This window comes from Brachycentrus maculatus, unplaced genomic scaffold (assembly GCF_059751285.1).
Source record: "Brachycentrus maculatus isolate JH-2025_06_01 unplaced genomic scaffold, ASM5975128v1 h1tg000465l, whole genome shotgun sequence".
NCBI lineage: Eukaryota > Metazoa > Arthropoda > Insecta > Trichoptera > Brachycentridae > Brachycentrus > Brachycentrus maculatus.
The window spans coordinates 481,193-502,797 of record NW_028281212.1 but is presented as its reverse complement, the minus strand read 5'-3'; the positions used below and the strand labels follow the sequence as shown (position 1 = coordinate 502,797).

Genomic DNA, 21,605 nt, shown 5'->3' with positions numbered 1-21,605 from the left:
TTTGATTTTGAATAAACAACAAATTACACAGCATTAAATATTTCAATTTTGTTCAATTAATGTCTTCATACTTTCCCGCTCGGATTGAAAATAAAATTTTCAATCCGCCTGAAAATAAGTGCACACATGAAAAAAAGGACCGCTTACCGAGGTGAGAAGACATCTCGCCAATTTAAGTTAAACTTAGTTTAAGTGGATAACATTATGGAGTGTGTTAGTGTCGGTGTATACAGGAGAGAGAGAGAGAAAAAGACAATCGACATCTCGACCGCTCGCACTTATCCAAGCGGCGCGATCTTCACGTATCATGTTAACTAACCACACGTCAAAAGGGGACTTTATCCTAGTGCCTCCACTTTCGGTAAAACGATGGAAAGTATTCATTTTAGCGAATACTTAAGGAGCCGGAAAGTGTCACGACTCGCGACCCATATGCACCGGCCCATTCAGACATTAAGGCGATAAGAGGAATATTGGAATGGAACATTTAATATTTATGAAGTTGTGAATAAGTAAGTCGTCACGGAGCTCTTATGTGTTCTATATTGAAACGTTATTTGCATGCAAATGTATTTTTTTGTTCCTTCCCCTCCAGTCGGCGGTGTTGTATGGTGGGGAGAATCTTAACGCGCGGAAGATGCGAATGAAATGGTTCTACAAGATATGCCCTGTACATATGTTCTGTTTGTCGCGAGAAATGATTTCTGGCGGTTTTATTACAAATATTTTCTTTTGCGCGTTACACATTTCACGGAAACATACCGGGTACATAATCATTCGGAGAGCAGTCGGAACACGAGACGCTGGAAAGTTTGGCGTAATAAAAACAAACGGAGCATCATTTACTATAAATTGTTTTCTATTACCCTTGTTACCGTTAAGAAATAAACCAGCGTACTTTGGAATCAAATTTAAAACTACCCGGAAACTGAATGTGCAACAATGCGATATAGGAAAATATTTTTCGAACCGGTCTTTTAACGACTGCAATCCGAGAATTCCATCTTCGGCGGAGTTTGGAGGGCCAAAGTTTTAGCCATAACCGTTTGAATGAAATAAGGTCTCGGTGCATTTGTGTGCACGCAGCGTATGTAATCCCGAGACGACTGATTCTACGTGAATTCCGAACCAGCCAGGACCGCGCGGTAGCCAAGTTCCCCGCCATCGGAAGCGTTCACTAGAGAAATTCAGAAATCATTTCCATATCTCGGGGCAATATTACGGCGAGGAGTTACGATAACAGATTGGCGTTTGCTATCTCGAGATTTTCCCTCAAGCGGAACTGAGAAGAAATAAAAGTCTGCAATATTTATGCGCACACGTCAAATCAAAATAAATCCAAATACAATATTCGATTCTATTTTCTGATATTTAATCAAAAGTAAACAAATTTTTATGAAAAGTAATAACGAAAATATAATACTGTTTAAAAAAAAAAGTATTATACATCGAGTATTCAATCGTTTGTGAATTCAATTAATGTATAAACAAAATTAATTCATGTATTTTTTGCTAGCGTATTTTATTAACTGCATTATAATATTTAAATAAAAAAAATATTTATAACATTCAGTGTTTATCGGGAAAGTGCTGTGTGTAGATAAAAAAAACGCGATGGTTAAATTACCAACTTTAGCAATTTTCCAGGTAAATCTAAAATGTATCAACAGTTTTATGCGATAAAACGATATATTAATAATTCATGTAGAGAGTTATAGGCGGGAAAAGCCTCGACTGAAATTTTCGAAAGTGTTTACATCATTACGACATTAAGGCAAGTGCCAAAGTTTATCCATCAAAATTCTAGTTTCTTCGCGTTCGCTCTGTGCTGCTCGGAATGGAGCGCGACGGACGGAAAGAGGGAATAGAGGAGGCAAGGTTCGGCGGGAGAAAAAGCTAGTCAATAAAAAATGCGAATGTGCAAATATGGCGGCTGTGCTTTTTTGGGTCGTGTTAAAATCAGTCGTAGTCCCGAGGCAACGATTAGAAGCTGCTGCATCGGCCAAATGCTAATATCCTCTTTCTCTAGTACCTACATATAAAGAAAACAAGCGCTAACGCTGAAACGTGAACGATTTGGTCTGCCAGCATTGGCGATAAAACCGATTGAATCGGAAACGCGGACTAAGATGGTCTATGAATATTTAATTCGGATATTTAAATGTCGCTTTGTACATCGTGCACAGTTAGAACAAAATATATGTGAAGTTTTCTTAACTTTTGGGTTAAAATGTTTAATCGATTTTAAAATAATTTTATAACGACTTCTTCTAGAAAAAACAAAGCATTAAAAAAATAACACATATTTTAACTGAAAAAATATATAATGGAAAAAATTGGAGTGAAAATGTACATTTAATTTTCGTAGTTAAAATGAGAAATAAATTATTTACATTTATAATATTTACCAATATAATGTATGTAAATTAAAAATAGTAGTTCAAAATATTAATATTATAATTTTAATTTCATTAATATATAAAACTTTAGTTTTAAACATATACAGCTGACTAAATATTGTACCCACCACTTTGCTTAAGCTGGAATGATAATAAAAAAATATTTTTTGTAAAAGGTAGGTAAAAGAAAAAAAAATCTTTACGTAATCCACTAATGTTGCTATATGTACCAACAAGAAAGACTTCACTTACCGAGTAATTATTAGTTAACAATAAACGTTATATTTTCCCACTAGTATTGTACTGCGAGTTTTCATTTTAAAAGTGATAGAGACTGTAATACTTTAATAACAGAAGGACATGAAAAGTAGAATCCCCTGTTCTTGTACAATCTAAATGGACAAACGACTGCATTTGAATCTAAAATGCATTACTGAAACGCCAACGTCGTTTTATAATGGAAAGGGAATCAGTCCTTTTGTATTCGGACTCCCAAGGCTGCGAATTCGGATATGAGCATTAGCGAGAATGTAAAACGTTGTTTCCAATCTATACAAGTAGTTGAGTATAGATATCCTACTTTAATGCTTTAAATTGTCAGAATCGTATCATGAAAAATATTTAAATTCTATACTGAAAAATATAAAAAGGAGAGAGATAAATTCCATACAATTGGAAATTTTGCATTTATGTATTAATATTAGGTAAATTTTATATGAATGAGTTGTCAATTTAACCTTAGTCGTTATAGGAAATGATACAGATTTTGTTAGGAATTAATAATTTTATTAATTGATCATTTAAATATATGTTGATAATATGCGTCATCAACATATACTAGAATAATATAACATGAAACTGAGAAAAATGAAATTAAACCAAATATTATCCAATACTTACTGTTATGTTTTACAAAAATATTAATTAGACTAAATATTTATGTGAACCATATATATATATATATATATATATATATATATATATATATATATATATATATATATATATATATATATATATATATATATATATATATATATATATATATATATATATATATATATATATATATATATATATATATATATATATATATATATATATATATATATATATATATATATATATATATATATATATATATATATATATATATATATATATATATATATATATATATATATATATATATATATATATATATATATATATATATATATATATATATATATATATATATATATATATATATATATATATATATATATATATATATATATATATATATATATATATATATATATATATATATATATATATATATATATATATATATATATATATATATATATATATATATATATATATATATATATATATATATATATATATATATATATATATATATATATATATAAATACATGAATTATTATATTAATTATTATATTAATGACCAGACTATGATTTTTTTTATTTGGGTGTGGTGTATGTATGTGTGTCTATATTATAGTGTATGTGTATATATGTTTATAAACGAGCCCGGAATCTGCCTAATTGCGATTAGTGTATATATGTATGTATTTTAGTTTCGGAAGAATGTTTTTTATTATCTTCCCTTAGCCGTCAGATTGGACTGGCGCACCCTTTGCGTGAGAAAGGAACAGGAGCGCAGAAGAAAGTAAGTGGTCGCTTGCCCGCGTAATTGATGGGTGACATTTATGATGTTGATAAAGATGGCGACGTCATTTCCTTTTGACCAAAGCTACCTGAACGCGGCCTTTTCCGGTGTTATTTCTAGCGGCATCAAGATACCGTTAGATGCCGTATAAAAAGCAATAAGTGTTGATGAAATAATATTAGTCCTCAATTTACATAATAAAATGTAAATACCAAATTTTACTTGGAATATAATTATGTTTTCAGTTAAAGGGTATCGAAACGTAATATTTTCATTTTACCAGAAACTTTTCTAACAAATAATTTATTGAAAAATGTATAAAAAATTTAATACCTTAAATGAATTTTTAACTTTTGTAATACTATCGAAAAACCATCGATTTTTAATGTGATTGATATTTACATATGAAATTTTTGGAAATAAAAATACGTACATTTTAAAAATGTTGTTAGTAAAGTATGTACGAGAAATTTGATTCAAGTATAAAAAATGTTATTTTTCGGATCTTATTAAAAAAAATTAATAAGGAAACAGTTCGTGGTAAAAGAAACTACTTTTCCATTCCCTCAAATTTCCATTGATATTCGTGATACGTAGATTGCCGTACAACAGGCGCCGAAATTCTTATTTAGAATTTAAAATATCATACAAAAATTATAGTAATATATACAGGTTCTTCAGGACGGTAAATTTTATTTTTGAAGAAAAAAACTCGAATCTTGCTGTAGAAGTTTCCACGTACATATCTGTAAGAATGTTAAAATTTAAATTCACTTACCTCTGTGTCTGTTGGTTTGTTTGTCGAACATGAGCATCGCATCCTCAATCTGAAAAAGAAAAGGAAATTTTTAGTATAAGAAAAGTTGTTTTTTTCATCAGAAGTTTATATCGAATAGAGAAATATTTAAATACATCCATCTCAATCATCGTACTTGACATAATTTATCACAAACTCCGCTCTTTTTAAATAAATACGTTGGTTTGGGAACGCCGGAATATATTTCGTATTGCCGGGCCTAAAGTAATATTGAGGCAACAGCGGTTACTGAATAAAGAGTAGGAATAATATATCGGACAAGATTTTTTTCCATTTTCTAGAAAAACCTGAAGTGAAAATAAATATAGCTCGAACCGTAACTCTTATAGCGGGGGCGGGTCGTGTTGGAATTTTTTATTTTACAAAGTAACGAAGTAGAAGTAACATTGAATTTTCGCGAAAATAATCATGCATAATTTTATTCATTAATGTTCTATTTTTTTTTTACTTCTCTACAATCCGGGTTATATTGAATGATACCCGTGATTACTTGTTTGCGTGCAGGACATGGCAGTATGCAAAAAGGAATTCCCGACGAAATATAATCATTTCTGTGATAGCGCGGTGTAAGTCAAGATTTAGAAAATCCAAATCTTGTAATTGATATAACCAGATTTTGTTTTATTTAATAATTTTGAGGAGAAAGCTGCTGCGATCTTAAGCGACCATAGGCGCCTATAAAGTCGAATATAAAAAAATATATATATGTCGTAGTTAACCTGTCGGAATTTTATTCTACTTAATTTTTTTAATTCAAAAAGTATTTTACGGATAACATAAAATAATAGTTTTAATCTGTAATTTAACGTTTTGCATATATTTTGGTGCAGTGTTTAAATTTCAAATTTGTGTGCTTAAAATGTTGAATATTGTCCTTTTTTGTAAGTAAATGTAAAAAACATCATAGAAATGTTTAAAAAATAATCTTTAAATAAAAATCAAAATAAAGTTTGAAAAGTAAGAATCAAAATGTATGTTCAATCACCAAAACTCGTACGTTTTTCAATACAAGACATTATCAATAAAAGAAGAAGACTGCCCAACATATCTTAAAATATCAGATCCACTTTTTGTTCTTGATTTAGGTTTAACAATAGAATCACACGTTTGAACCGGTATATACCGGTATTGATACGGTTCCGATACGGTTGAGTCCGTAGAGGGCAGTTCGTTCTATCCGTGGGATGTTGGAGTGGCGCGGAGAATCGAGGGAGGGGGTGGGGGTGTAACGGCTCCCCGGGGTAGCCTTCTACTTCTAACTTACCAATTCAACTTTTTGTTACATTTACAACCGTGACTACGCATGTTGGTGGCGTTTCCAAATTTGGGCTATAGCCTAGTTGATTGTACGCGTATGTTTAGTCGAGGTTCACGCCTGTGGGTGATGTAGATCGCTGTTATTTCTAAACTTTAGGGAATATTGATTTCGAAATGAACATGGATTTATCTTCCTTCTGAAGGAATACTCTTATTTATTGAACAAAATAATACTGAAGATTTGGACGCCATTCATGTTTTTTTTTTCTATGAATTCTCAATAATACCTATATTTATTCAACTCGACCATTAATGCAGCCCAGAACTCATATATGAAAGAACGTATTAATTAAAGTATAAAATATAGAAGTGTGGTTGTAAATCATGGTTAGAATTTTAAATGTTATACTTGTATAAAACAATCATTCCATTCAACGTGTGATGGGTCGTAAACACTGTAAATACCCAGAATTCCATATTTTTCATCATAAATGTTGATATAAAAATATGAAAATAACTCCCAAGTTAAGAAATCCAGATTTGAAAACAAGGAATTGGACGCAATCAAAATGTTGTGAATTTATTTAAAAAAACTCCGTAGTGTGTTAGTATTTATGAATTTATTTAAATACACACTCTTTTAATTCCAGGTATTGTGTAATACTGAAAACCTTTTATCGGATTTCAAATGCAATGTTTATCTACCCCCACTCCATTATTGGAAACACGAAAAGTATGTTTGTATGTATAAGAAATACCGTGAATGTCGCATTCTCAGATATGTTCGATGACAAAAGATCACGTACGAAGCAAAGTGATTCGTAAAAAGTGGTAATACATAAGGACAGGGCGGGGGCATTCGTGTGAGCGAATCGGTGTCGCAACTCGGGGATCAAGCATGACAGGAATGTAAATGAAAAAAAAAACATATTTCATGCGCGGATCGAGGATTCGAATTGGGAATCAGAAATAAAGATTCGGGTTTGAATTCGTTATCGATTGAGAAAATGGAGTAAGGGCTCCTTTTACCAATATTCACTTTTAAAATGTACGCAGTTTTATCTCAAGTTTTTGAGAATAAAAGCGAGCACATTTTATTTGTAAGGAATATATTTAAAACTAGTTTTATCTACCCGATGTAAAAAAATTTTTGAGACCCATATTTATAACTTTCTCTACTCTGATTGGATTTTTTCATTACTTACTGAAAACTTGCTTGATAAAATGAGGAAAAGTATTTTGTAAAATAAGATAGTTATTTTTACTTCATTATAATGTCAGATTATTTCAACGGTAGTTGTGAATGAGTAGAAAGTTTGAGATTTAAAAAAGTAAAACTTCACTCTGGGAAATTTATGCAGTATTATGCAAAAAAGAGTATCTCTTTTTGGTCGTTAAAACGTATATTTTATTTGAACCCGGTAATAAGTTATTCCGGCAGACAGGTGCAAATGGACATTTTGAATTAAAGGACTGTAATAAAAACGCCAGAAAAAGTCAATTGCCGCAACTCTGTGTACTATCCCATTTCCACCGCACGCCAAATGAATTCCTGTTTCATCAAAAACGAAAAAATACCAATATTTTGCTTGCGCCTGCAGAGGCCTGCCATATTAGTTTTGCGGTACTGAAACATCAACATGGATTATCGACTGCTTTGTGAAAACTCGCAAATGTGACATCTATGATAAATGATCCAATTTCAAATGGACGCCTAGTTACTTCTGAAAATATGAACGCTACAATTGTGTGATTTGTATTCATCCATATTTCGTAATTAATTGCGAATTCGAAAGATTTGTGAGACAATTATTTTTTGTCAATTTTATTTATATTTTGAAACAAAATCACGCGCAAGCTAGAAGAACTAAAGATGAATTAATTCAGGAATACGTGGAGCGGTTTCCAAATGTTGAACATTCGGGCGTGATATGCAAACTGTGCGTGTCCGGGAGTTTTTTGCCGGATTATTTGATTTATGAAACATAAACGAAGATTAAAAGAGCGGTTAATGTGTTTATAAACAAAAAACGTTACAAAACACAGACGTGGATACATAATGAAAGTACTTAAGCAAATCGTTTTATGTTTGTTCTAGTTAAAATGTTAAAATTAAATTTAATTATAATACTATGAGCGTATTTTATGACGGTAGCAAGTGAGTATGGAATTATATTTACATTACAATGTTTAGTAATTAATTCATGTTAAAACATTTTTATTTCATGAAAAGGGTTCTTTTTTTAAAGTTAAAAAAGACAAACACAAAGGATTATGATCTTATAATAATGGATCTTAAAATGATTGATGGTTTGGCGAAAAATCTTTTTTTTTAAATCTAAAGTTACTGCGTTTTTTCATCATTTCCAATATATCATTATAATAACGAATTAATTATTCGAAAAAAGTATTTTACAAAGAAGAAAAAACAAGACTTATACAGGTGAGATTTATTGGAGCTGAATTTTCTTAGAGATATTGGCAGCGAAGGAAATTTAAATATTTTACTAATAAATCTATCCTTTTCATAAAAAAGCAATCGGATTAAATCCATAAATTTCTTTCAAATATCTAAAGGCAACGGATAACATTATCATTAAGCCTTAAAAAGGTATGGAAGGCTGCTGAATTATGGCAAATAAAGGCACCGGGAGGAAGAAGGCGAGGTCCGCTGGCGGTCATACATCATTGGCCAGATATACTGCCTCGCCATTCCAAGTACGGGAGACTCGAAGCTTGCTCACCACACGGGGAAATACGGAAAACCAGAGATACTCGAATTACATAAATATGGGACATCGGAGGTACATAACTCACTGAAATAAAGGAAACTGAAAGTAACAGAGACATTCAGGACAACTTCAAAACGTGTTTTATTATACTTTCCCTCGCGAGCGTAGTGCCCATAAAGTACAGGAAAAAATACTCAGAAAAACATTAGATAAGCCATCTCTCTACTTGAGGAGAAAAATGATCAATAGTTTTTAAATTTATTTAAATTCTAACATTAATTTTAAAATAAGTTCTAAAAAAATAAACTTAGATGTAAAGTCGATGAATAAAAAAAAACTACACGTTAAGGTTAAAAGTGACATATTAGTTATTTGTAACTCTTAACAAGAGATAATATTAGAGTAAATCTTGTGACAAATTTGTCATATTAAAAATCATTTAATAAACAATATCTATTATGGTTTACGTGAAATAAAATCTGCTCATTTTAATTCCGCTGGCGTAATTATTGTAATATTAGAACCCCTTGGATTAAATGCTCATATATACGTTGAAAGTTAAAACCAATATAGACGAGTGTAAGGGTAGAATAATTTTTGGTAATTCAAAATAATTATGTGTTGGTAAGACGTATGATTGTTGATGGGAAACGAATACACGCCGTAACAGCTGCCGAACGAAAGATTTATGTTTAAAGTTTAACCCATTTAAAACACGTGATATTTCGTTACCAAGTTCAGGAAATAATAATTTAAGATCTAGAGGAAATTTCCAGAGAAGTTCAGCCCACTTCGAAGGAACATTACATAACTGAAGTGCTCGAGTTCAACTTTTGTTATAAATGCTTGTCAAATATACGATCCCTACAGGCGTTTGAAAAAAGAAACGCGATTTCGACTTATTTCACAAGGTTTTATCAGTTTTTAAAACCTAAAAGTAAGTTATTTTACCCCCATAGAAATGGCGTAAGCTGTATTACAGAAACTGATGATACCCGCAAAATTGATTTACAAAAGTAGATTGAAAATATCAGATTTGTTTTCTGATAAAAGAAAGATTTACTTATATAAAAAAAAAAATTCACGTAAAAAGGATAAAAGCAAAACAATCAATTAGATTGACATAAAGGATAAAAAGTATCACGGGAACTTCAAACGATTTTGTTCAGCTAAATCTCACCCCTAATAAATCATTTATGCAAAATATAGAACGCAGAAGCGCTTCCCTTATAAGTCATCCTCGACAATATTTTATAACAGTCACTTTCGAGACACGAATGCGAATCCTTAGGGCGAAATACAAAAAAAATAGATTGACGAATAGCGCCACGGGGAGTGGTGCCGTCTCTCAAACCCAATTCAACCCCCCTACTGTCTCACTCCTCGCAGACACAGGCCGGGACATCGAAAACAAAATACACTTAAACAGGCTGAACTAACAATATAAGGCCCGTTCACTCGAGAAGTAAGAAAAACCTCTTACATGCCTCTTTTCGGTTTACAATTGGGAAAAACTAACTCATAAAATGAGATACAAGTCGTCTTGTTGTTATTATGTTATATCGTACGTGTACGTCTTTTTAAAGACAACATATTTTCCTGTTGTAAAGAGGAACTTAAGATTTATCTTCGATATGTAATCTTGTATTTTTCGCAGAAACATTTTTACAGGATTTATTGTCAACGTGATCGATTATCGTGAAAATGATGTATCGGTTGGCAAGCAAAGTATAAACGTGGAATTGTTAGATACTATTGATAGGAAGATATTTATACACGCGCGACAATTTTGTGAGAGTAGATGAAGTATCTCGTGTTTTATTTTGTTCTTCGCCGAACTTCGGTTTGCTCAGGGACGAAACACAGCAGTGAGGCGGAATTGTATGAAGAAGCGGTGCCGCGGTTATAATAGTTGCTACCGTAAGGTGACTCGACACGATCCTTCCCTATCATCAAGTGTTAAGTCGACCACATGTTAACCATCTTTCCAGAATACGGGATGGTGTGAGGTGAGTAATACTCTACACACTCGCGCAGCACCTCCTCGCTTTTAACACAGTAAAAGCCTCGGGGTAAATTCCTTTAAGGCCTAATTTAATTAATTACGAACACTATTCGTAGACTGTATTATTTGGATACGGGAAACTTCCGTCGGGAAATTTATACCGAATCCGAAATAAAGTTCAGCGAGATTCCATTTATATAAGACATGAAAAACTTGTAAGCTATAAAGCTTTGTAAATTTAGCTGTCTACGGCATTTTGTAATTAATTAGTGAAAACATTCGGTTAAGAGACATTACTAAGTCGTGGAATTCAGTTCGCGTATATGAAAATAATATTTCAATAGTAATAACTTTGGGGAAGTAAAACATATATCTAATATATATTTAACAGAACGTTAAAAAGTTTAATTAATTTAAACACTTTTCGCATTCACGAGAAATTGATGAGATCGGAAACTGAGGAGGGCATTTAAAGTAAGAGTTTTTCTTCTTCTTAAATTGGAGGCTGGAAACTTCTTTGATTATAAAATGTGTACGCGGGCTCATTAAGTCAGCCCGGGGACGATTTATTCTCGCGCTGTAGGAGAAAAATCTCGTTGATATTATTAATTTATGACTCTATCATTCCCGAACATAAAGTTTAGCACGGGAACTGATGAAAGTTCGGAGTACTTGTCATGGCGGTCACGCGCGACCCGCAAGTGTTACGAGTACTAGTTCGCTGCTTTACGCAAGAACACATTTCTCAAGCAACTAAGGGATGTGGAAAAGTACTTATTTAATCGCACTATAAATTATACTAAATCACTTAAAAACGTAAGAAGTTCACCTAAGCGAACAAATTTTAAAATTGTAATAAAAAACATTTCGGACTTAAATAAATTTTAGAATGTTTTCATTAATCGATTCGGAAGTCACTTTATGTAAATATTTAAACATTTTTATTTTTTTATTAAAGTTGGCAAATACCACTTAGATTTTAAATCTATTGTGAAACCTACATGTTTCGATGTATCCTGCATCATTTTTTTTATTTACGGTGTTTAATAACGATTCGGAATACATTGAAACAAGTGTCAAGACGGATTTTAAGAAATCGTAATAAATACCAAATGAAATTAAAATAATAGTAAAAAAATTCTGTCTCCGTAGTACAGCGATTGCTTGAGGTGCTAGGTTTGATTCTCAGGGGAATCAAAATAAATATTCATAATTTTCAAATCACCTGAGCTGGTACTTGAAGCGTAGTACTAATCACCTTGCCTTCATGTAATTAACCATCGACATAACACTAAGTTTATGCGATACAGTACCCTATGCGTCATTTGGTAAGGACAAATATTAGACGAAGAGGAATATATACAAACAAAAGCTTTGTTTACAGTGTGACAACATGAATTGAATCATAACGTACAAAATAATCTTGTTATAAAATCAATATATATCTTAAAACTTAATTTGAAATTTCGACTAATCTTCTAAGGGAATAAGCAAACAGCTTCTTTCCTTAGAAAATTAGAAGAAACTATGGAAATCGAAACTGGTCGACGTTATAATTAAGTCAAAATAAGATATATAGCGAATTTATAACAAAGTTATTTTGTAAGTTATAAAATGGAAAATCACAAACTTAATGCTTCAAATTCCAATTATAAAATAAATTATTTCTTAATTTACAGATTTGTATAATTTAGAATGTTTATCACGATGCCTTCGTTTATTTATCAAAGAGCATTTACAGATTGTAATAATTTGAAGTGTGAACTAGAACTAGAAACACTTAGATATATTGTAGGAACAATAATTAATTTAATTTAAATTGATTTACTTTGACTAAGTAACTATAATAAATTACTATCATACCGCCTTCTTACATGGGTAGATAGAGAGAATAGATCGCCACATCAATCTGTCTTTGCACACAATCTTTGCCTCATCTACATTCATACCCACAAACCGATTATTCCGACTCCTGACCTGACCAATTTCAAGTATTTGAAATACTTGATCATGCCAAGTTTTCCTCGTTCTTTCTCTATTTTAATTGCCAACCACATTCACCTCATAAATTTGTTTAATTTTTTTCTTCTTCACTCATTCGATTCATATGCCGAAATCATCTTACTTCATTTTATCTGATTTACTTAGAACCTAAATTTTACTTGATAAATACTACTCAAATTGTGATAAGTAAAATTAAAAATTAAAGTTAGAAAAATACCGACTACAATTTTTATATTATTTTATGATAGTTATTATTACCATAAAGTGACTGCCGAATATTTTAATGAAATGAAATTAATTTTTGGTGATTGCGAATAAAAATTACAAAGGTTGAGTCTGAAAAATACGCATAAATTATTTTGAATAATACAAAAGGTTACATTCCTACATTTTCTATGCAAATTTGACTTTTTCCGGTGTTGGAAAGCGAAATATACATGCACAATTGACATTTTTTATAACGAAATAATGTTCATTATATTGTGCATTTTAAATTTTAAAAAATATGTATTAATTATTTTATATAATATAAAAGGTTACACTACTACATTTTTCCAAGCAAATTTGACTTTTTCCGGCATTGGAAAGTGAAATATACTTGTATATGCACGAAATAAATTTTGGATATTATATTTTGTATATTGAAAAATATTTATATATTATTTTAAATATAACAAAAGGTTATACTCCTAGATTTTCCAAGCGAATTTGACTTTTTCCGGTATTGGAAGGCGAAATATATTTATGCACGATTGAAATTTTGTATATTGAATGCAGCACATGGCGTGCGTATCAATATGTATGCGAGGCGCGTGTTGCAGGGAATATGACAAAGTGCGTATGGTGTTCCAACCCTTTTAGTTTGGGGGTTTATTGTTTCGACAGGAACCTCCGCAGATTTGCCCAAGGTCTTGTCACGTGCCTTTACTTAATATGGAAGTCTCGTTCCCAGAGCCAGAAGTGTTGAAACATAAGTATGTAAAAAGAACTTACTATATATGTATAATACTTATGAAGGTTTGGTGTAATTTTCTATAATACTACGTTTATCTACATTTTTTTTACTCGATCATTAAAGCATTTGTGGTTATATATTTAATTATATCATTTTTCTAAAATAAAACTTTAAACCGTGCCGTTGTTTTTTAAACTATATTTTACTTTATTTTAGTCTTGTTTGTATCGATGCAGTGATATAATAATCAATAATTACATGAAAGCCAATCTTTGCCCATCGGATACAAGTCCGAGACGATACTTAATAAATAATATATACAAATGAAAAAAAACTTTTTAATGTATGTTTTAGTTGGTAAATACCACTTTATCTTTAAATCTATCATGACACGTGTTTCGATGCAACAACCACCGTATAAAAATGATGCGGAATGCATCAAAACACGTGTCATAATAGAGTTAAAGAAATAATGGGATTTATTAATTATAACTTTAAACTGCAAATGGATAGATAATACCACAATGTGTCTGCCTAATTAATGAACGAAATAAGTGAAAAATAACTTATAATTATTTTGACCCTGGGAATAGAGGTAGCAAAACGCGCTAACCGTTTATTGCATACTTAAATGAAGGGGATTTTTATTTAATATAATGTAATTTAAAACAAGTACATATGTTTTATAATACATATATATACATATATATATATATATATATATATATATATATATATATATATATATATATATATATATATATATATATATATATATATATATATATGAATTTCATATACAATAATAATAGGAGCGTTTTAATGTGTGGTTTTAAATGGTACCCTTTTAAATAACTCTAACAAAATATGTTAATCACCCAATAACCACATAACTTTATGGTGCAGCATAAATATTTTTACGTGTTCGAAATTCAATGCTACCCTCCATTACGCGTAGAATTACCGTTATATATTCATGTACGTAATATTTAAACTAGAGTTTCTTGCAAATTAATGTGTTTAATTCGCCCAATTATTAAGGCAGAAAATACAGAAAAGATCGGAAAAAACACAATGTTATATTATATTTACTTCAAACGCTTATTTTACGTATAATGTTGTCCATGTACACGGTCATTAAAGCTCAACTATGTTCTTCTAAAATAACAGTTAAGTAGTTAAGACAGAAGTAAAAAGGTTGTTGTATCTGTTATAGTTTAAAAAATAGAACCTTAAAATATTTACTCTTATTGAGAACGTGAATAATTTACAACCTTTACTCAAGTATTTTAACTTGTTGTTTGGCCATTAAATTCAAATTGCTCAGAGATTTTTATATAACAATTAAAAGCGTAAAAAGGTTGACCGCGTGTTGGAATATTGTGGTGTAAAAAAAGGGTTTCTTTTTGGATGAGAGCGCATTTTGTTTTCTCTATCGGTGCGGACCTTGATGTTTGAGTATTCGGGGTTTACAGCACACGTGGGTGACAACACGCTTGTTAAATCGCTCAAAGTCTGGCTTCAAGTTATAATTAAAGTATGCCGCGACGTTAAAGTAATGCCCTTTTCCCTTTCTAGTAATCCGGGCCAGATTGTTTCGGGGCATTTTATATTTCGAATTTATTAACCCTCCCGAGACCAGGGGTTTTACTTAATGGATCATTAATTTCGAATATTTTTTGGTGTTATATCTTTGAAAACGGTTAATTCTTCATGAAAAAGGTTGGGCAGTAGCATTATGGACTTTGACATTTAAAGGGCTTTTCTATTATAGTATCGAAACAAAAAGATTGCCCGTTATTGACGAATCTGTTTAAAAATAATCTTATAATACAATCTATTAATATGCATATTCAAACATAAACTGTAAAATATTTTTTCTTTCAAAGCAATTAAATAAGAACTAATTGTAAAAAAGTTCTTTTTGGATATTTATTCATATTTTCAATTTTTAATGACAGCGAACTAATATTTAACGAATAAAAGGTTATAAAATTAAGTAATGTAGGTAGCAACAACGCCAAAATTTTTAAATAGGAAACATGTATTTTTATCGATGAACTTCGATATATTTGATCAATTGAATTAATAAAAGATACATCTTTTTGTTGTTGTCGTAATTTTACAGCTTTTCACTAACGGGTTGAAGAATTAATTGAACAGCTTCGCAACTATTGATTAGTGTGTGTCGAAACTTAACCTCTAATGACCAAAGAACCTTTAACAGTAAACATCTCAGACAGGTGTGTTTCATATTCGAGTAGGTACAGGGTAGTGGGTATTGATTACCTTTCACGCAAGAGTTTTCACTACCTGACGAATATTTAAGTGCTTACGGAGGAAGTAGACCCCAGAAATGGAGGGTGAAATACAGGACCAAACTTCGACACAATCGGTAACAATAATAATAAAAAACATTATTTTTGTCTATAAAACAATGTATGACAATGTCTACAATATATCCTTTATATAATATTTATTTTTGAGTAGAATATGGAAAACATAATATTGTTTTATGTATAAAGTTTCTAAAAATAACGGTAAAAGTTTTGTACTGACATTTCTTGGTGGAACTGCATTTTACATAATGATATAATCACTAACTAACTAACTAACTAACCATCACGCCGCTTCCCCGCAGGGGTAGGCAGAGAGAATCGAACGCCACACCACTCTGTCTTTGCAAACATTCTTTGCCTCTTCTACATTCATGCATCTCCTCATACATACCCGACGATTATTACGACTCCTGACCCGGCCGCTTTCAAGTATTTGACATACCTGATTGTGCCAAGTTTTCCTCGGTCGTCCTCTGCTTCTTTTTCCAACTACATTCGCTCTTAATCACTAAATAGTTTTTATTTAATTATTTAAGACAACTAACTCTTCAGTAAAAAATAACTTTGTGGTTATAAAATATTTATGGATAAATATATTTATATTTATATACACACATATAAATTCTATTATATTTTCTCGGTCAAAATATAAATATTTCGTTTCAATTAGTTTTATCTATTGTGCTGGTTTTGGAAGAATGGATTTTACGAATCCAACTCCCTCACTGTCGGAAAGGAACTAATCCGACACTTTATGGTGGCCATAAAACCTTCGGGGACCTCGGCGTCATTAGAACAGGTCATTACTGTGATGGGGAATTGTGGTGGATCAAAAATCATCGCCATACGGCAACCTGATACAATGTATTTATGACGCCCTTTACGACACGGTTATTTTTTACGGACCGTTATTGGCGAATGTGAAACGGCCGAGTGATTTTCCAAAAATAAATACTTTTCTAATGGACTAATGTGGTATACCGTCAATTCGCAATCCAACGTTATAAATCTTTTGATAACCGTCACGGAATGCAGTAAGTAATATATTACCAGATGACTAATTAATTCATGTAAGACTCCGTCATGTTGCAGGGTAGGTTATGTTTTTTAATAAATCGTGTTGTTAGGTATAAAGCTTTAAAATGCGCTATCTTTTCATAAATCACAATAGTTTTTACTCATCACGATGAAAAGTTAAAAACGTTTAGGTACTACAACCTTTTACAAATAGAGTCGAGCATGCAACAGCGGACGGAACTACGAAAAACATTTACACGGTTCAGATTTACGAGGTGCATTTGCGTGCCATTTTTATACCCACGAAACAGTGAACTTTTTCCAATAGTGCCCCATAAAAGTGGTTGAAAAAATCGCTTCTTATTAACATAAAAAGGAGCGCAAAGGAGCCACGCCACGCGAGGAGGTCGCCGAAAAGAATATTTGATCGATACGCGGACATTAAAGGGCGCTAGTGTTTGTGAGTCAGGTTGTAAGTAACTTGACGGTTATTTACTTTAATGCCAGTAGACATTATGTATTCACATGATTGTTCTACTAATTATTTGAGTTATAGTAGACCAGCACGCACGCCAGTGGTCTCCCTTCTCGCGCACCCCCGAGCACTCTCCACTCTCCACTCTCCACCTTCCTTAATACTCGTACTTTCCCCGATTTATATTCTGGCAACCTCCACCATCTTCCGAATACTTCCAAACACACATTCCTTAGCCGATAACAAAACGATACTTTTTTCCTCCTGAACTTTGTTGTTCGGATGTCTGAAGAAGGGAAACGCTATCGTAATACGCGCTCGGCACTAAAATATATGTATGTTCACGTCGAGGTAGAAGCAGTAAGCATTGACAGGGAAAAAAAGTCATTTTGGTCGTATGTATTTTATTCGAATGGTATGAATTGTAAATTTTTGATTTTGAATTTACAACTAACGGTTTAGAATAATGAATTTTAAAAACTCGTATACTTCATGCTAATGAGGTATGTTATATATATATGATTTCTTATAGATTGTTTGATGGTTTGTATGTTCCCGATAGTTACCTAAGACAGCGTCGGCATAGATTGTTTCACATTCCTATACACAGGACCAACCTGCCGATGGTTATGCCTGTAGGAAGAGCTACCGCTGTTGAACAATATCACATTGGATATTGATATGTTCCATGTGTCCGAAGGAGTTTTCCGAAGCGGAATTCTTCTACACCTTTAAGTCTTCTTGCTTGCTTTTACTTTTAATATTGTTTGTTGAATATTGTTTGTTATGTATATATTATTTTTTTATTGTATAAATTGAATTGAATTGAATTGAATTGAATTGAATGGTATGAGACTATTTAACAAAAATATAATATTTTTCGATAGGTAAATCAACCAGTATGCTAGAATAATAATCGAATTAGAATTAGAATCGAATAGAATTATAATCGATATTTTCCCAAAAGCAAGAAACATTTGGTTAAAAAAGTCGAGTAAACCTGTAAAAGTAAGAATACTTACTAAGTAAGAAAACGTACTATCTCAATCAGGTTTAGTTCATTAATCTGCTTTTTATTCTTGGCGGCGGACATATTGTCGTAAAAGCTCCTCCCCGTTTTCAGCGGGGAAAAGAAACAACACAATTGTGGCGGGAAAAATATGGATAACATCGCAGGAATTACCGCTTTATAAAATCATAATTTTAAGCACAATTTGGTAAATCCCTCGGGAGATGAGCGGTCCGGGGAGAGGGGGAGGTGGTGTCTAGGAGGGTGGGAGGGCTCAATCCTTCCGCGCTGCCGATGATTCCTTTAATCTGTCAGACTTCCATGACCCGTGAAATTTTAATGGATGAACGTCGTCTCTGTTCCTCGCGAGGCCCCTCGTTAGCGTTATCTCGCTTCTTTTGGCATTCTCATTTTTTTCTCGGTCGAAACATCATGTGGGGACTGGAGGAGCCGAGCGGTAGTCGCGTGGCATAAAACACAAACGTACATACTAAGTGGCGCGCTTAGTTCCGCCGGAGTAGGGTTCATTTTCTGGGGATTTCTTACCCTCGCCGAACGTATGGTAATCCAATACCTTTATTTAAGTCACGATGTTTAATAATTATGCTTATTTTTCAGACGTTAAATCTTGATAATAAGTATAAGAGCTGGCAGGTCTTTAATAATGTCTGGAAACATTGAAATATTAAAAGCATTCTACAATCCTTACATTGTTTTTACACAGAAGCAATTAGGATTTTTAGATATTTTGTACGGAGCATCTTTCGCTATATAAACACAAAATTTTTAAAGAGATAACTTAGCAATTTAATAAATTTGAATATTAATGAGAAGATTGTCTATTAAGTTATAAATGAATTAAGCATTTAATTATAATGAAAAATGGTATAAAAATTTCCATGAACAGTTGTTAGACATTTTGAGTGTGTCCTGATATTTGTTCACAAATCTGAGTTTGTATGCGTTCAAAATATTGTGAATAAAATAATTATTGAAAATAAAGGTTATGAAATTTTTAAATAATAAGCTTTATGAAGGTCTCTGCTACATTAAAAAACTTTAACTAAAAAAAAAACTTAACTCAAGCTTAGATGGTGCCGAGAAGTTGCATATGAAAGAAAGTGTTGAAATGGGTGAAAATTCTAGGCAAGAAAGACCGAAATTCGGGTAGTATGGTTGGCAATCGTGGGTAGAATAGTAAATGTTACACTGTACTAAGTGATCACCGAAACCGGCATATGACGGGTAAATACCCAGACTTCCATATTCTTCCTCACCCATGCATTAGCTTATTAGCATTACCAAAACATAAATATTGATAATTCTGATGTTTTGCTAATGCTACTTATGAATGTTATACGTGTACAAAGTGATTACCGAAACCAGCCAATGACGGGTAAATACCCAGACTTCCGTATTCTTCTTCACCCATGTTGAGATACCAACATTAGCTTATTAGCATTAGCAAAACATCAAAATGGTTAGTTCCGTCAGAAAATACGATATTACATAACAGTTTCGTAAAGTAGCAGTTTCCGATAAAATCCCGCTCATCCGGGTACTGTAGATAACATATGTCAGTAGAACGAGGGCTTTAACTTGCAAATGTGCCAAACTTTTTCCCGCCCTCCTTCCCAGCGATCGTACCTCTCCCGATTGTTTAGCGATTACTCACTGTTTTGTTTCGATCCGAACTAAGTTTGGAATCATGCTTCCATAACTCCGGTTAAATAATTCAGGCGGCAGAATAGGAGGAGGCCGCAACTGCAAAGATTCCCGCCGTCTTCGAGCGCTTGTGCACTACACGGAATTTTACCGTCCGGCAGTCCGATAAGCATGAAAAAATGGATGATTTGCTTGTGCACATGTCCCTTTTTCTCCGGATCGGTGCGCTCGATCGGTGCGTGATCACGGTGCGCGTAAACGCAATCACGCTATTAAAAAAAATTACTTAACGTCCAAGTGGCTCTGAAATCTAGCTACGGCTTATGCAACACCGATTATCATGACCGTACTCAGGCTTCAATTCTTTCAGTTTTATAACCTGTGCCTACTCGGGAGTGGATTTACTCTTTATGTTTAAAGTTACTATAATGTCATGTAATTCATGAGTGAAAAGTCTAGGCAAAAACAAGTCGTAGTCGCTTTTATTTGAAAAAACTGGACTGCCGGACAGTAAAATTCCTTGTAGTGCACAAGCGCCCTTCGAGTGCCGACTGTGTTTCGGTCGCGGGTCTGTCTGACGCAAATCTGCATTTAAATCGGAGAGCGATAATGAGGCCGGTCGGAGACACTTGGGCGAGATTATCGGAACAAATGGCTGTCGGAATCCCGGCCGTGTACAGTCAGCGTATCTCTTTTTCCGCAGGAGAAGCTTCCAGCAACTTTCGGCTGTCGACAGAAAGTTAACGCGTTGTCTCGCCCTGAAACGTGAATTAAGATGAGCCGATAGTCTCATCGCATACTAGATAACCCGCTAACTCGAATAGGGATTTCACTACTTGGGCACAATTAGCTTAGCTATCAGGTAAAGGCCTAGTATTCGTTATAAAGCAACTTGATGTTCTTTTAACCCAGCTGACATTTGACGTTTTTTTTTAAAACACGTATTGTATTGAAAAAATAAGTTTTTTCTTCGAAATGAATATGTAGTTTTGAAAAGAAAAGATCAATTAAAAGATAATTAGTTTTTTAAAAATAAAATCAATTTATGTATAATCAAAAAAAAGTCTATACTTCTTCTTTTATAAATTGTTAAACGCATACACTTATTCACTGGAATTACTGGAACGTATAAGTTTAAGAGTTTCCGGTCGGCTCACCAGGACAACTGACGCATTAGCGTTTCCCACGAGTAGAAAAAATTCTAAACAAGGTTACTTTATTTATCGTTCATCGAAATTGGTCAACGATGAAT

At 32.5% G+C, this 21,605-nt stretch overlaps 1 protein-coding gene across 12 annotated transcripts in view; it reads right to left on the bottom strand.

Moving 5' to 3' along the window:
* LOC148302291 (RNA-binding protein Musashi homolog Rbp6-like) overlaps positions 1-21,605 on the bottom strand; it is a 462,089-nt gene that overhangs the window by 94,840 nt on the left and 345,644 nt on the right. For all 12 annotated transcript variants that reach the window (XM_088271829.1, XM_088271832.1, XM_088271835.1 and 9 more), the window contains one exon: positions 4,857-4,905. In XM_088271829.1, coding sequence (XP_088127955.1) covers positions 4,857-4,905 — 49 coding nt within the window. The remainder of the gene's footprint in view (positions 1-4,856; positions 4,906-21,605) is intronic.